Source organism: Perca flavescens, chromosome 1 (assembly GCF_004354835.1).
Source record: "Perca flavescens isolate YP-PL-M2 chromosome 1, PFLA_1.0, whole genome shotgun sequence".
In the NCBI taxonomy this organism is placed as follows: Eukaryota; Metazoa; Chordata; class Actinopteri; order Perciformes; family Percidae; genus Perca; species Perca flavescens.
Genome location: NC_041331.1, coordinates 16936673 through 16954352, shown reverse-complemented (window position 1 = coordinate 16954352; position 17680 = coordinate 16936673). Strand labels below are relative to the sequence as shown.

Sequence of the window (17680 nt, the reverse complement as noted above, 5' to 3'; positions counted from 1 at the left end):
TGCTGCTGGTTGGGACACAGATACACTCCACTTGGAGTAGGAATCTTAAAACCATCACTTCTAAGATGGATGACCAGATCTGGCACCTGGGCAGCTAGTTTGAGACCCCAATTCTAAAGCAATACTGTATGTCCACCTGTAAATCCGTGGTTCCTAACCTTTTTGGCTTGGTCTTTCTGTGAACATTAGTTGTGAGTACATTTTCCTTCAGTTTCAATTCGAAGATTTAAGTGTCTTGAAGAGGACAGAATAAGCTATATTTAACAAACAAAAAAAAAGGGTGAACTTGACAACTTCCGTCGATATTGATCCAGTGCTTTATATTGGTGCATCCCTTCAATACTTAATACTAGAAGACTTAATGTTATTATGTTGAAGGACTGACACTGCTCAACTTTGTTAAACATTACAAAACACTAATTAAGAAAATACATGTTTATTAAAAACAGTTCAACGGTATCCTTATACAATGTTGTGACACAAAAAATAAAGCTGCATTACAAACAGATTTTCTCTGAAAATTCAGATTCACTCTCGCAACAATACTAGTACCCAAAAAGCATACAGATGTAGCTGCAAAACTACCTGAACACAAAAGTCCAATGTATAATGTAATAATCCAAACAGCCCACATACCTGAAATATTATAAGAGAAATGCATTACTTGTCATTTCAAATGAGTGCCAGTATTGAAAACTACAAGTATTGTATTATCATTTCCAAAAATGTAATGAAAATGTATTATGATTACAGGGCTGAGCAATATATATGGGAAAGAATGGCTGTATTTTGGTATAGTAAAAAGGTAAGTGGAAGTCAAACAGGATCTACTGACGTCTCATTTCAAAGAAATAATTCTGGGAAAGATTGAACTACATATTGGCTTTGTATTTTTTATTCTGACAAAAAAAACTGTCACAATATTTAAAAAAGGTTCCACACAATTACAATGATCGACAGTACATTATTCATATTGATATATAGCTCAACCGTTGTGCCTTATACTCAGCTTATGAGACTGGAAATGAGAGTCAAGAATGCAAGTTGTAAGACCCGAGAGATTAGAGTAGAGATCAGCGGTCATAACGTGGTCTCTGATGATAGGAGTTGTATCCCTGGTTGGAGCTTGGAGGGCCTGATTGATACCCACTTCCATGCCCCCAGTGCCTGTCTCTGTCTCTGTCTCTGTCATGCCAGTGTTGCTGCCCACGATGTTCCCCTCCCCAACCTCGACCTCCTCCCCAGCCACGACCTCGACGGTCCTGGTACCTAGATGGAAAGACAACATACATACAAATAACATTAAAAAAAATACATGGAACAGGTAAAAAGACAGAAACTAAGTTACACATTTTAATAGCCTAGAAATCTGAAAGAATAGTTTCTTCAGAGTAAATCTATGTTCACTGCTGTTTCTCTAACCTCTTGACCCGATTAAAGAAACCAGATTTCTCCTTTACATGATGGTTACGAAATCGGGGGTGTCTAACTGCATGTCATTCACTGCACATGCACACACATTCATTCTCCCTTGTGGGGGGAGGGGCTTAGGAGACAATTTTGGGCTTTAGCAGAAAGGGGGGAGGGACTGAGAAGTTGTCGATGTTCAAATTTTTTGGCTAAGTCCTGGATCTTCACAATCCTACCTAAAGCACCTTTAAGTGCATGTAAAAGCAGTTAAGTAACTAAAGACTAATCTTCCAAGTAGAGTTTCTGTCTGTTTAGATTTGCCTTATTGATTTTATTTTTTTTTACTTTGTCTTTTATCCTGAAGCACTTAATGTCTTCTATAGAAATGCACAATCTAAATAAAACCTTACTTTGTAACCTGAACAAGTCAATATCAATAAACCTCACCTAAAATGAGAGAAACACTACTAATCATGGTTTTAGCCCCACAATATACCGTAATTCATCTTCAAGATATTAACAGAGATGATTTTTGGTCAAATTTTTTAACTGTACAGCCAGTTGATGTAGTATTTTTGGAAAAGAAAGCTAAGAATCGTAACCTTGAATGGATAAAGAGAGAAATAGCTCTTGTAGCTACATTTAAGATGATGGTTAGGGGTGCCCTGGTAGCTCACCTGATAGAGCGTGTGCCCCATGTACCAATGCTCAGTCCTTACCGCAGCGGCCCAGGGTTTGAATCCGACCTGCGACCCCCCTTTCACGTGTACAACTGTCCTATCAATTGAAGGCCGAAATGCCCCAAAACAATTACATATAATCTTGTTAAAACTATGAATTATTACATCTGTGGAACCACAAGGGGCCAGACAACCATACAGGTTGTAAACCCATAACCACCTGGTCAGTCAGACTTATGCTGCGTTCATGACACAGTTTTTAGCCCGTAAATTACGACTTCAAGTCACGACTTGGTAGCGTTCCAGGCAAAAGTCACCACAAGCGGAAAAAAAAAAAAGATTAATAGTAAAATGACTGTGTATGAATGATCTATTTTCGGCCAAAAAGTTCTAACTATGGAACCAGAGGGGCTAAACAGCATGTTCCATCTCTCAAAGGGTCCCCAAACTCAGATCACCTGGTTATTAGGCATTATTAGTTAGTAGTCTTAATTAACCATGAACGCCATAATACATACAGGACTAACCCAACCATGCAACAGTATGCAAATTAGAGTTTATGTAGCGGTCTTGGCATACTTTAAGAGCTAGTTACAGATATAAAAGTTACATCACCTGTCCCTGCCTCTGTGGTTTCCACCTCCACGACTCCTCCAGTCCTCAACGATGGGTGGGATGTCAGCTGGACGATCCAGATACTGCTGGTATTCTTTGTCGTCCGATGAAAATCTGTTGGCAAACATCTCCTCGTAGTTCTTCAGGTTTTCATTGGTCTCGGCCATGCTGCAATGACAGATTGAAAAGCTAAAGAAGCACTGGACATCACAACAAAACTAATAACACGGCTAGCATATACACGTTTTTATTTTGTTTACTGGCGGATAACGGTACGTCTGTTTTGATGGGTCTTGTGTTTCCTATGCTGCAAGCCAAAATCCCCCATGCGGAACAACGAGTACTAGCTAGACACATCTGGACGCGATTAAGTAATGTTAGCTAAAGCACATACAACACAAAAGTTACAATAAAAATCATTTTTACAATAGAACTGAAAGCACACCTTTCCACGACGCGACTGATTTCTGCTTTTGCTACAAACTTCTTCCTAATGTCAGGAAACGACTTTTTCGGAAGATGTCCCAGACCAGTACGTCGCCGAAACACTTCCTCCGGAACAAATAAACATAGTCTAATGGTTCCGGGAGCGCACGCACCTGCCAGTGATTGATAGAGCTGTTACCTGCCAGTTGAAACAGGACCAACGGTCAATATCAAATCGTTTAAATTCTGATGGGCAATTTAATACAACAACGGTCGAATATAAACCCAAGTTATTAGGCTGATACATATTTTTAACTGAAGATGCAAGTAGCCTAGAAAGCTGTAACCGAACTGCTTGTTGGCTTAGGCTAGGACCAACTACCTGAAAGCCATCGAAGTCACTTACAAACATGTAAGTGCAACTGAATTTAGGAAACCAATCATTGTTGTTGGTTGTTTTTTAACAGCATGCTTTATTCATTTATTTTATTAATTATTTCGGTTTCGGCCCACAATTTGGGCTGAAACTTTGACTGAAACCGGTTTAACAGGGTTGAATGTGGGTGGAATGTGGCAGAAGCGTGAGCAGGTGGAAGCCGCTCCGTGTCGCTGCTGCTGCTGCTGCTCTTCATATGAAACAATCTTGTTGGGGAGGAAGAAACTCTGCGCAGCGAGCAAGGAGGGAAATGCATTAACTTAATTCATCAACGCCGATTCTTTGAAGATAGCGAGGAAGAAAAATTCCGATCTGGGATTTATTTTGTCGCGAAAAACAAAAAGCAAAGAGAAAAACTTCCTGAAATGACTGGGGTTCTGTGAGAGAGAGAGAGAGAGAGAGAGAGAGAGAGAGAGAGAGAGAGAGAGAGAGAGAGAGAGCGAGAGAGCTTCAACCCCGGTGAATCGAGTTTTTTGTGCTCTCATATTTCAGTTGTATCTCAGCAGTAAGAGGACTTGTTCGAAGCAGGCGGACTCTTTTGCACCGCTAATCATCTGCGGACTTTGAGTGCGCTTTAAAACATTTTTTCCTAAAGACTCGCAGCCAATAGAGCCTATAAAAGGAGTTGTTCCTCAAGTCCGCGGCAATGGGGTGAGTAATCCAGAAAGCGCTGCCCTTTAGAGCGCCTCTCATGACGCCTCACCTGCACTGACTGTAATATTAGGCTATGTGTGTGTGCGCTGTGAAACTGTTTAGTTTACCTGTCGAGCGTCTGAGTACATTTGATTACCATTGCCATTGTTACCAGAAGCTTGTCTGTGCGTGTTGGGGGCAGAGGAAGACCCCAATTTACTCTTTTTATAGCCAGATTATTTGACAATGTGGGTAATTTAAGAGGTGACTTCGGCTTGTCTAAACTGTCTGCGAGATATTTGATTTCATGTGTGCTTGATGCCATATTTCTAATTAAGGACTTATTTATTATTTTCTAGCAAAATATAAGTGGAATGGTTTAATTCCTCTGAACACTTCTTCTCCCCCTTATTTGTCTGCATGGAATATGGTTCTGATATGATGCGGAGGTGGCAGAGTAAACACTGCCCACTAATAAGGAGAGATGGTAGCCTACTTCTGGAAGTGTGTGTGTGTGTGTGTGTGTGTGTGTGTGTGTGTGTGTGTGTGTGTGTGTGTGTGTGTGTGTGTGTGTGTGTGTGTGTGTGTGTGTGTGTCGATAGGGTTGGAGGTGTAGTTGCACTCCCACAGTTGTTTACAGGGTACTGTATATTATTTTGCCCTCAGTCTACTGTGGTGTGAATGTTGACTCCGTGGCCCAGTGCCATTAGTTATGCAATCCCTATAGCTCACTTCACATCATACATATTTAAGATTATCTTTCTGGAGTACCTACTCCTGTTAGCATGGCTTTTATTTGACTTAGAAACTGCAATGATAAGAATGCAATTTAATGTATTTCAGAATCAAACCTTTCCGTGAATAATTCATGTAAACTTCATGAATTCTTCCATTTGTGACATAGAGGAACCTTGACTTTTGTAAAAAAAAATAAGTGAAGAATAATAGCAAGGTGTGAATAATCATAAGCAGCAATATTATTTAGCCATTAAGTAAAAAGTGCCACCAAATGCCACAGAGCTAGTTTCTCCTGAGCAGACATGTTTTGTTTTTTTAATGTGTAAGAAACCGGTTCATCAGTCTTGATTCTCTCTCAGTAGTGTTGCTCACCCAGCAGGTTTGAAAGTGAGAAAGTCTTTAGTGTTGTGCGTCATGATGAAACTTCCCAGTGGACCAGCAGCTAGGCAGCCAGTCCAAGACAGGTGGCCACACCTACTGACAGAGACATGACAGCAAGTTTCCTTTGTCCGGTTCCCTGGTTTCAGTCACTGCCAACCAGTAATGTTGCTTGACAGCTAAATAATTTTTAGGAAGGCAGAGACAAACAGCTCCCAGGAAATTACATCTGGCAAGCCATTCTCTAAAGTCACTGTTCAGGGTCACAAACTGGTAGAATTAGCAATATAGGATTATTTTCATTATCCATTAACTTTTTTTATAATTTTTTTTTTCAATTAACAGTTTAGCCTCAAATATCAAATGCCCATCACAAGTTATCAGGGGCTAAGCTAACTTCTTCAACATACTTGTTTTGTCTGACAAGCAGCCCCAAACTCAAGATATTCATTAGAAGATCAAGAAAACCAGCACATTTAAGAAGCAGGAACCAGCAGATGTTTGACATTTTTGGTTAAGAAATATATTATTGTTATTATGTAACGATCAATAAATTATTGATTATTTTCTGTCAATTGACTAATCAATTAATCAGCTAATTATTTCTAGTGCTGCAACTAACAGTGATTTTAATTATTGATGAATCTGTGGTTACCCATTTGGCCGTATCACATTTGTTATTCATCACGTCATTTCCAGATAATTTATAAAGCACAAAACAGTATATATTAGGACTGGGCCGTATGGAGAAAATCAGATATCACAATAATTGACCAAGTACCTTAATGTCGATATTGCGACAATATTGTAGCGTTGACCATTAGATTTTAGATAAATAACCATCACTAATCTGGATATAATGACTAAGTGGTTAAAGGCAAATAATAGAACAGCTAACAGTCTGGTAAGTTCAGAAAATGTCATCGTCTCATATCACAGTATTGATATAATATTGATATATTGCCCATTCCTAGTATGTATTATTATAAATTATAATATATGTGTGCGGCATGTCCAATTAATCAAATACAGCCTTTTTAAAATTTTAAGAGGTTGAGGAAATGTTAGTCTATATCAACGACGATTCATTTATGGGATTCTAAACTCCAGTCTATTTATGAGGACTCTGGTTAACTGCTCCTCAGATCTCTGCAGGGTAAATCCAGACAGCTAGCTAGACTGTCTGTCAAATCTGAGTTTTCTGTTGCACGACTGAAACAACTTTTGAACGAGCACATTCCACAAAAACAAGTTCCTTCCCGAGGCTTTTTTGCAGAGGCAACGTTATTGCGTAGGCGCTTAATGCCGCTGAAGACGATTGTGATTGGTTTAAAGAAATGGCAATAAACCAGAGCATGTTTTTCTCCTACCCCTTAATGCTCTGTGGACTAGTCAGACCTTCCTTTGCAGCGCTGTGGAGGGAGGTCTGGCAATGCGACACTAAGGAAATGTTGATAACAGTGGGAAAGAAAGTGATGGTAATTGTATTTTTAAGTACAGTTTTGCAGCTTAAGCGTGTCATCTCTGATTGCCCGAAAGCCTCTCCTTACTGAATAAGCGGTCACACAGACAGCAATGCAATCAGCATATTGCTATTTAAAATAAGCCACGCTGGGAGCAGCCCTGACACAGGGATAGATGATAATCTCCTAGCTGGCCAGAGAGTGACAGCTAAAGGCTTAACACTCATTGATTAGGCTGTGTGACATGTGACGTGGCAGTGGGTCTCTTGGCTGCCCGGGCAGGACAGTGGACTGTAAGCCTAATCGGAGTGCATGTTCTCTGTCTGTGGAGGGGAATGTTGTAGAGGTGTAGCAGGAGCAGAAGCAGGTCTTGCTATTTAAGAATCATGGGTAAATGAAAGGCGACATACTGACGGCGGATTGGACAACTCCTCACCAGATGGTTGAGGCCTAGGAGGCCATCTGCTGTCATGCTGTGCTTCTGTGGAGACTTCCTCACTTCCTTTTTCAGATTAGGTTTGATTAGGCTGGACTCTGCACCCTATAGGCTCAGTGTGGTGGAGGAGGACCTGCTGTGGTTGCTGGTTTGAATCTGGCCTGCTGCCTTTGTTGCATGTCAGTTTAATGAGCTGTACTGGCATGAGGTACAGTTCAGTACTGTATAATGCCAAAACATTGGTAGCAATAATGAAGGTCACCTTTTAATAATTAAAAACTGTGACAAAATCAAATAATTTTAAACAGACAGTACAATTAAAATTTCTATACAAATGTTAAGTTTACAGTTTAATACCAATATAGTTAAACTGTAGGATAACAATAAAGTTAGGCTGAAGCTAATAAGTAAATTATTTATGAATTAATCTAGCTTTTCTTTTGATTAACCATGTAGTCCAGCGGTTGCTAACATGGGGGTTGAGACCCCCTACAGTCACAAGATGATGATGATGATGATGATTGGAATAAAATATGTTAGAGGAAAAAACAATATCTCTGTCTTCACGAATGAATGCTGCATATTTGTTTCTAATATGACATTTTCATGTAACCAGATCTGTGCACCTTGTGACCCAAGATATAAGTTTTTCATTTTGTCTCTCTGAGAGATTTGGGAGATGTTCTTTTATTACTCGGTGCCACAGAAAAAAACAATTGTAACTTAGTTTATTGTCATCAGAACCAGCAGATAAAGGGATGAAGTATAAGTGCTCTAACTCACTTGTCCTTACCGTACTGTACTGATATTTGACAAGTGAGTAATGCAGCGTTCGTCACTTAAATCCTTTCAACAGACAGAAATGCAAATTTCTTGTATTAGCCAGACCACTTAGGTTCAAGGACAGCATTTTATACATATTCTGCTTTTAATGTACGTTAAGTAATTGATGTAGCCTGGTGATTGTCCTGCTTAAGTGCAACTCGGCCGTTGTGAATTTGACACTTCAGCACCTGAAGTGGTGGAGCCTGGAGTAATGTAATGTGTTCACTGCTTGTAGATTATGCACGTCAGCATGCTAAAAGATTTATAATGCTCCCAAAGTTGTGTCTTTTGTCAATAAGTCACTAACATTTCACAGCGGGAAGTCCTCAACTTGTCATGTAAAAGGAACAAAAGTAATTAAATATACAACATACATATAGTATGTTTACTAGGGCTGTCCTCGACTAAAGAAATTCTTAGTCGACTAACACTTATACGATTTTGTCGACTAATCGATTAGTTGATTTAATTGACAGAGCTGTGCGTTTTGAGAGGTGATTAAGACTAGAAAAGCACAATATAAATGTAGTTAATTAACCATCTGTAAAACTGAGTTTTTCCACAATTAATCCTGCAAAAGCACCACTTTAAATCTTGTCTTTACCATAAATGTGCTCATAAGTTTCTTGGAAAAAAAGTCATTAAGCATGGATAAGCATAAAAAATGACTAATCGACTAAAGAAATCTTAGTTGACTAAGACCAAAACGACAGATTAGTCAACTAATCGACTAAGAGGTGGCAGCCCTAATGTTTACCTCCTCTATATTTAATTTCCGAGCACTACTGCATTGTCAGACTCAACCCTTGTACTCATTTATCTCTAAATTTGTGTAGTTATATTTGCTACCTCACATGTGTGAGTACTGGAGCTGGTAAAGCAACATTATGTTCACTCTCTGTAGGAACGTAAAGAATGTTGCAGTGCACGTTTCTGAAGCTGCTGAGACTGCTGATTTCTGTCAAATAGGCTACAAAGCCTGTGTTTGACATCATATTGCCAAATCACTAATAATAATCTAAACGGCTGACATGTGTCCGTTTCATTCGGACAGAGGAGTAGATAACTGATTGATGGGGAAAGTTTGGTTGGGGAATGAGCCTGGAGTGAATTCTTTAAACTCAGGAATCTGGATGAGGCTGTTTTCACTCTTTAGTCAAAGATAAAAGCTGCTATTATTCACACTTTCTCTCAGGGCCCGGTGGCATCCTGCATCATCTTAAAATGTCGTCTTTAAGCAGCAGGATTATCCTTCTTCACTTAAACTCTTGAGAATACAGTGTTTGGCTAAATCGCAGGTAGTGATAAGCTAACATTTGAAAGGATCTAAGAGAAAATGAGTCAGGCAGGCTTAGTCATGCATCACTCACAATATTTTGCTTCTCAAAAGGTATTCTAATGCAATTATTTAGCACACTAACATGGAAGCTTTTTGCAACACTTATCCTCCTCACAGTTGAAACCATAGTTATAGGGTTCCATCATAACATTTTGTGAAATAGATTAATTAAATGTTAAAGGAAATTTTATAGGTACAGTTTGACTTAGTCCTCAGGTATCTGGCTGTCAGCGCGTTCCTTTGTTTTTAATTTATTCTTTTGCCGGTACACAACACAATTGCTGCATCATCAGTGTGGGTGGGCCTGATGTGGGTGTTGAGGTGCACATAGGGATTGACAGTGCAGTACTTACTTAAACCTCCCCCCCACACACACACACACACACACACACACACACACCTGTAAATTATTTAAAGCACCAGATGGGGACAGCACAACCGACAAGAATCCAGTGTTCATAAAGTCCCAAATGACATCTTCTTCTTTTTTATCCAGTAAAATCAATCAACCTAATGCTTTTTTATCTCAGAAAAGCAGATCACTTGATTCCACCAACAGTTGTTTGAGTGCATCCATGTGTTCAGCAGTGGCCTTTCACTTCTCTTCCACTGCCAGTGTGAGCTGGCTCCAGACACTGCTGCTGCAAAGGTCATCGTGTGTGTGTGTGTGTGTGTGTGTGTGTGTGTGTGTGTGTGTGTGTGTGTGTGTGTGTGTGTGTGTGTGTGTGTGTGTGTGTGTGTGTGTGTGTGTGTGTGTGTGTGTGTGTGTGTGTGTGTGGCGCATGTGTGTGTGCGTGTGTGTGTGTGTGTGTGTGTGTGCGTGCGTGTGTGTGCGCGCGCATGTGTGTGTGCGTGTGCATGTAAAGCGACAACAGTGATCTGTATAATGGGGTTTGTTGTTCCCAAAGCAGATGAAGACTGAGATTAGGCTTAAAAAGGACAGTGAATTTATTAGGCTTTCATTTCTGTGAGAACCATAATCCCAGTGAAAGTAAAAGCTTTATTAGCTCATGAATTATCGCTGCCTGCCTGTCTGTCCGACATTATATTCGTTCGGGACCTCAAAGTAGTGCATTAAAGTAATACTGAACTGAATGACTACTTGCTTTTGCCAGTTGCTGTACTGCATTACAACAACAATGGCACCATCTGTACCCTGTTAATAAAACCTCTAGTCTTGCCATACTGGAGGACCATGTGCTTATGCTTTTGCTAGCTTTAGCAGCTTTTTGTTTGAAATAAATTTAGTGACTTTTTAAGAACAAGCTCTCAGATGATTTGGATTTAGGCTTATCTTTTTAATCACATCCCCATGCTCTAAAAAATGCAATATCTGTAATGGTTTTGTTGCGTGTGAAAGGTTTTTCAGCTGCACCAATTAAAGTGTGTCTGTGCCACTGTGTCCAGCTCAGCACCCTTGGGCCCACTTCACACATTTAGTTAACCTCTCATGTCATTAAAGTAAATGGTAGGCCAAGAAGGGAAAGCAAATAGAGAAAGTTAAAGAATACTAGAAAGTATCAGGATTTGACAAGGTTAACACAAAAAGTGATGTACTGTAGAAAGTTTGCTAGAAAATACTTTTTCTCCTGGGACCAAGTGAGACCATGACGTGCAGTGGAGATTAGTGATCTGTTAAGTAAGAGTAGGTATCGGGGCGACTGGACTTGCATAAGATGCCAGGACAAACCAATAAAATAAAAGTTAACAAGATAAGAAGACCAAGAGAAACACTGAGACAGAAACACAGAGGTGATATACCAACTTTTTCAAGTAGGCTAGTAGTGTGAAGCAGTGTGAGTGCCCAGTAAACTTTGCCCTGCCTGAAAGACACATTCACTTCACATTTTGACTTCCAGCAGGACAAGTACTTCCCATCTGTCTCTCCCATATTCTCCATCTTCTTCATCCATTATTGAGTTCTTGAGCTGTCCTCTCATCTCTCATCCAGCCACTCCATTTAATTATTCTTCGCTCTTGGAACTTTATAGAGGAGCATTACAACCACCTGCGCTCACCTTTTTTATTTTTTTTTTTATTTTATTTAAACCTGCTGGGTCCAGTCCCTGTAAAGCACTTCCGTTTAAAACGTGCAAGTGGTTTTTCTCTTCCTCCAGTGGTGTTTTTTCTATGTCAAGTTTGTATAAAAACTGAGAATATGAGTGTACTGCATGCAGGTGTGGTTATTTTTTACCACAAGCTGCACTTGAACACCATCCTAGAAATATGGATTTGACACTCATGATTGAATAAGTATAAGAAGAAGAAGAAGAAATAATATTAATATGTGTATAGTATATGCTGCTGCCTTGATGCCAGAGGACTTTCTACTGAACATATTTCACAACAGCATAAAACTCTACATTGTGTGTGTGTGTTCGTGTGTGTTTGTGTGTGTTCGTTCCATGGTCCTCAATCTGTGAGATGAAGCTGATGATAATGTCTGTTTATATGTGGTTCTTGAATCAGTCTCTGGCCTGTGGAGACTGCCGCTGTGTTTGCCAGTTCCGAGATAACCCACATCCTTACCCTGCACCTACACATACGTGTGTGTGTGACAGAGAGAGAGAATAGTCGCAGAGAGAAAGAGATGTGTGTTGTGGATGTCATAAAGAGGAGAAACATTTCCACTGTATTTTTTCAGTCTGCAGTCATTCAAGTGTAACAGGCGGTCTGATCCTGCTCCTTCATCCCCATGTTTATGCTCTTCTGGATCACACGGGCAGCGAGCTGCTCATTGCTGGGAGGCAGATTACTTCACCCTCTTAAAGATAGATGACATGATTTTGGACTTTTCCCCATCACAATTATTGTTGAGTTGTGCTTTTGATAGCTAATTCCATTTTGGACATTTAAAGATGGTTGCAAGTTTAACCTTTTAATAGATTGTATAAAGGAATCAGAAGGATTTGAAATCAGTAAGAAGATGTTTGCTGTGGATCAGCTAAAATGGCCAGACATAGCAGTACCACTAGGAAAGACAATAATGTGGATACTGGCTGCAATTGGTCACTGATTGAGATGACTCAGTAGTTCAGCAGAGTTTTAATTACCTGGTGTTCCCATGATTGGTGGAAGTCATGTTAACATATTGTTTCCCAATACAGCTGTAGTTTATTCTATAAAGGTGACTCACCATTGCTTTATTGAAGGTTTAATTTCAGTGTTTTAATTAAAAAGATTATTTTTACCATTGGCATTACATAACTGCTGGCCTTAATTGTAATGGTTTAATTTTAGTGAAAATGCTCCTATGAAGTTGCCATGGGCCCTCAGCACTGAGTGGCAAACACGAAACAATCCGTATCAACCAAAGAAAAGAAGAAAAAAAAACATTACTAAAATGGTTAAGAGCTGTTGTGCAATCGGCTGTGCAAAAAGATCTTCTAGGAATTGAGCAAATGTTTTTACAGACTGCTAAAGAGAAGAGAAGCAATGTAAAGTAATTCTAATAGGGCTTGGTGATATGGCTGAAATTCTGAAAACATGATGTTAATAAAAGCAATTTTTCCAAATGTCAGGAAAATTAATCTCTGACCACATTTCAACGTCCACACACCACTCACTGTCCGCCACATAGTTATTGATTCTGAGAGACGGTGAGTCTTCTCCTCGTTTAACCGTGTTACCACACGCAGATAATTGTCTTGGATGTATTTGATGCACAGGGGAAATCTCCCATTAGACAATAGATGCAAGTGCATACACATGCATACAAGTGCACAGTCTCACACAAACACCTAGATATGTGTTACTGTTGCCTACGAGAGGGGAGGGGGTGTTGATGTGCTACTGGCTTTGCTAAGGTTTAGTGTTCGTGTTACATTATCACCTGTCTGTCCGTGCTGAGACTCAAAGGACTCTGCATCTCTGGAGACACAGTCCCTGTAGTTGCATATTGTGTGTCTTATCTGCAGTTGTCCTTCCCTCATATCATCCCTCTCCTCTGTCCTCTGCTCTCCAGGGAGCAGCCGATCTACACCACCAGGGCCCATGTCTTCCAAATCGACCCAACCACCAAGAAGAACTGGGTCCCTGCCAGCAAGCAGGCCGTCACTGTCTCTTATTTTTACGACAGCACACGGAACAGCTACCGCATCATCAGCGTGGATGGATCCAAGGTATGTGTGTGTGCATACTGTAAGTGTGTGTGTGTGTGTGTGTGTGTAACCATATAAGAAAAAGAGGATGGGAAACATTTAACTGCTCTCAGGAGAGACAGTTGACATTTAAAAAAAAACAATCAATCAGACAGCTTCAGCTGATTCAGAACGCTGCTGCTCGAGTCCTCACTAAAACCAAGAAAGTGGATCACATCACTCCAGTTCTGAAGTCTTTACACTGGCTTCCTGTGCCTCAAAGACTTGATTGCAAAATACTTTTGCTGGTTTAAAAATCACTAAACGGTTTGGGGCCAAAATACATTTCTGATCTGCTACTACACTTTGAACGACCCAGACCTCTCAGGTGGTCTGGGACAGGTCTACTTGTTGTCCCCAGAGTCAGAACTAAACAGGGGGAAGCAGCGTTCAGTTTTTATGCTCCACATATCTGGAACAAACTCCCAGAAAACTGCAGGTCCGCCGCAACTCTGTTCTTTTAAATCAAGGGTGAAGACCTTTCTTTTTGATGTTGCCTATCTTTAAATAGTTGTTAAATAATTATACTGCACTGTAAAAGCACTTTGAATTGCCCTGTTGCTGAAATGTGTTATACAAATAAAGCTGCCTTGCCTTACAAAGTGAAAAAGCCCAAAGTCCACCCCAAAGGGACTTATCATCTCCAACAGGAAACACTGTTCACAAACTGCTCCAAACAGCTCTATTGTAGTCCAGCCTTTACTTCTGTGACCAATGTGCGTCACTTTGTAAGACATGTTATAATTCTCGCCTAGCTGCTAGCGTGGCACGCCCTCATGCTCTGCTTCTGACTGGCTAGTAGTCCTTACATAGCTACTGCGCATGTGCGACTACCAACAAAGATGGAACAGAAGTGTGATGTCTCACTCTGTAGCTAAAACAGAGAGCTCAACACACAGGGTGAAAAGAGGAGCTGCAGCAATGTGCAGTACAACAAAAATATGTTTTTTGAAAACTAAACCACATAAACCTATCAAAATGTTATAACCCATCATACCGTATGTATTGATAATTCAGCACAGAACAGTGACATGTATATTGAAATCAACGTCTGAACATCAGCAATCATCCTCTTTAATAAATGACCAAAAGCAGCCAAGAGCTGCACACCTGTTGAGTCATAATTAAACCAAATTATCTGTGATTTACTGTCATCAACAAACAGTCATCCTTGTAAATAGTGGTCCCACTGGATAAGCTCTTCGTCAAATCCCTCTGCATTGACTTTTGACCTGATTTGATGTTTTTCTTTTGAATTATATTTCACCCATGTGTGTTGAAGAACAACGAATCGCTTGGTTATATAACATGCACCGTATGTGAACATTCTCCGTAGCTCTTTTTCCAAAATGATTTTTGATTAGTCAACGCAAGAACATGATGTTGACATTAAATCATGCCTGTGACAAAAGACACCATATGAGTAGGCCTATGTCTCATATTCACACCTTCCTCCGCTAACGGAAAGAGTAGAGTATGTGTTTCCATGGCGATCAGAGTCTTCTCTCTGTGTGAAGACTGGAGGAGAGTTATGACAGTGGTATCCCTCTGCAGACACCGTCAGGCAATCACCTTTTGCACAATCTTAAATCACACAGATTACCTGCAGTGCCACTTCAGAGACCAAACGGGTTGACAGTATGGATCTATTTGTGTCCTTTTTATAGTACATATTTTTACCATGCACCTCTCTGTTTGGGTGAAGGGCCTGTTGAGTTCAGTGTTAGGATTACCAACCCAACAGCTGAAGGGTGGGTCTCACAGGAACTCAACATAGATGTATGTGAATGCAAAGTATTTGCATAGCAAGCCTTTTCTGCTATTGCATACTGTAGGACTTCTTAACAGTGAGAAATAATGCAAACGGCATATGAGATTTTTAGATTAGGGACACATTTTCCTGTGCAAGTAAATCTTTAAAATAAATTAAGAACGTATTAGTTCTCTATTCCTGCGTAGCATTGTTGGGTCAGAATATGTTAGCTTCAAAATAGCTCTCGTCCCACGGCAAGAAGCCAGAGAAGCAAGACTCTAATTTGTTATGTCATCAAGCAGCACTTTTGCAGCTACAGCACAAGTCTTTATCAAATAACGTGTTTTCTTTGTAAGAAAGAGATCTAAATCGACTTTATTTCTCAATCGATGCATATATGGGCTTGTACGTCCTCTATATCCTCAAGGCCAGGAGTCTTCTTTCTGCTCTCCCACTCCTGTTATCCTCCCTGTCCTGATACTCTCAACCCTCCTGTAACCTTGAGCAGGATGTGTCCTATAATGTCCACAGGCAGCAGCTATATGAGAGTTATGAAGACGAACCTTTATTAAATAAAATTCAATGTCGATTTAAATAGAGATCCGTTTCCAGTTAATTTCAGTAAGTCATGTTGGTATGAGCAAAGCAACCGAAATGAAGGAAATGTTGAGTCATATCAAATAAATGTTAAATATAGTTTGTATTGTGTGCTCTAGCTGCGAGGGAGACAGGTCTGTCCAGAAGAATAGCCTGTGCTGCTGTACACACTAACTATGACAGGCCGTCAGCTTATATTCCTCCATCCGTGATGGCTGGGCAACTCGCTGAGGATGATATGGCAAGTAGAGGAGCATCTCAGCACTTTTGACTTTCGCTCATCCTAAATCACACTTCTCATACAGCGATGAACCTATTGTGACAACACCGTAAAGGGTATTCTTACTGTACTATTTCAAGTATAATAACTTTCTGAAATAATGTTTAAAAAAAAAAACGGCTCTACTACATATTCTCCCTTTAACTACCTATTTTTCTTCATTTCTTACTACTCTCACAGCCGGTGTCCAAAATTAACATATTGGCTCATGTGCCGAGAGCTGGTGAGCTAAAAGACTTATATCTGCCAAGAATAATAATTAAAATTCATCTAAGTGAGTTTGTAAAATGTGGCTGGCAGGTTTGCCAGATGTCAGTTTTTAACTAGTTTAATGTATACGGCCAACTAACAGCCATTTTCCCTGTGTGTTATCATCACATTGCCCTCCTGTAAAATTGTGGTTGCACCCCAAGTGCACCATATAGTTTCTCTACTTGTATGTCATAAAGTTTCATGTCCACCTAGACCCAGCATTATTTCCACTGGTGATGAAAGGGACAGGGAGCTTCAGACTCCAGTATTTGCCCTACACACTTTTGAGTTGGAGTTTGGATGAATCATTAAAGTCAAACTAGATTGGGTACTTTACTGTTTTCCCAGCCATCATGATGAGAGAATGCACTGGGCTGATACAAGTCCCAAAACAATCATCCATTAGGATTATAGTGCACTCACACCAAAGCTGGTATGAGCTAATATGCATCTCCAATATCAGGAAGTTCAGTATTGTAAACAACATTGCCTGTCATTGACTGTTAGAAAAACAAACTGGAATAACAAATAATTTGAAAAAAACATGAATGTCATCTAAAGCAAGTATTTAACTTTTTCCAATGAAAAGGCTGCTGTGCATTGCTGACTGGAAAGACTCAAAGTTGAATCATAGTAGAAATTTGATTCTAGCCCTAGACACTGCATTTACTGTATGTTGTAATGATGTTTATTGGGACTGCGATTGCCCACTCATTGTCTCGTCTCAAGCTTGAATTATAATATTATATTATTATAATATTAATATTATTATAAGGTCTGTGGATCAATGCAGGGACCCATGCATGTGCAGCCTGGAGAAGCATGTTCCGGCCCTTATTTCTACAGTCATGAAGCTACATTTTCTGTAATGTAAAATCAGAGCTTTAATAATACAAAATGAAAACATAATTTCTTACTTTTGAATTAGGCTTCCGCTATTATGATTATGGAAAGCATGAGGGCCAGCTCAGTCATAGTATGTAAGTCAGTAGATCCTCCATCTAGCCTTCACTTTATGATTTTAATGTGGTGGTGCACCCCTCACTCCAGCTATGTTAATCCCCCGCCTCCCTTCTAAAACCAAACCTGTGTCATTGCCATCAGGGAACCGCGTGTTTTAGCAGTCCTTAATATATGGTGAGATCAAATGCATCAGGTCATTAAAGTGATTGGCAGACACAAAATATATTTAACATTTCACTTCATCTACACCACACCTCTGCTTGATGAGCAATCACAATTTTCCATTTTGGCTTTCTGCTTTGATGAGTGGACATGGC

At 40.0% G+C, this 17680-nt stretch overlaps 2 protein-coding genes across 3 annotated transcripts in view; one reads left to right on the top strand and one right to left on the bottom strand.

Annotated features, from left to right (window-relative positions):
- Positions 1 to 879: 879 nt before the first annotated feature.
- Positions 880 to 3272, bottom strand: LOC114553934 (RNA guanine-N7 methyltransferase activating subunit). Its single transcript, XM_028575413.1, has 3 exons — positions 3151 to 3272; positions 2706 to 2873; positions 880 to 1269 (listed from the first exon to the last, which is right to left on the bottom strand). Exons 2-3 carry the CDS (start codon positions 2870 to 2872, stop codon positions 1074 to 1076), a joined length of 363 nt encoding a protein of 120 aa, XP_028431214.1. The 5' UTR covers position 2873; positions 3151 to 3272; the 3' UTR covers positions 880 to 1073.
- A 2-nt stretch (positions 3273 to 3274) lies between these two features.
- Positions 3275 to 17680, top strand: part of homer2 (homer scaffold protein 2) — a 28052-nt gene continuing 13646 nt past the window's right edge. The window contains exons 1-2 of one of the 2 annotated variants that reach the window (XM_028575402.1): positions 3275 to 3543; positions 13344 to 13500. In XM_028575402.1, coding sequence (XP_028431203.1) covers positions 3542 to 3543; positions 13344 to 13500 — 159 coding nt within the window. In that variant the 5' untranslated portion in view covers positions 3275 to 3541. Of the gene's footprint in view, positions 3544 to 3773; positions 4219 to 13343; positions 13501 to 17680 lie in introns of those variants that run through there. The other variant, XM_028575394.1, reaches the window with a different exon arrangement.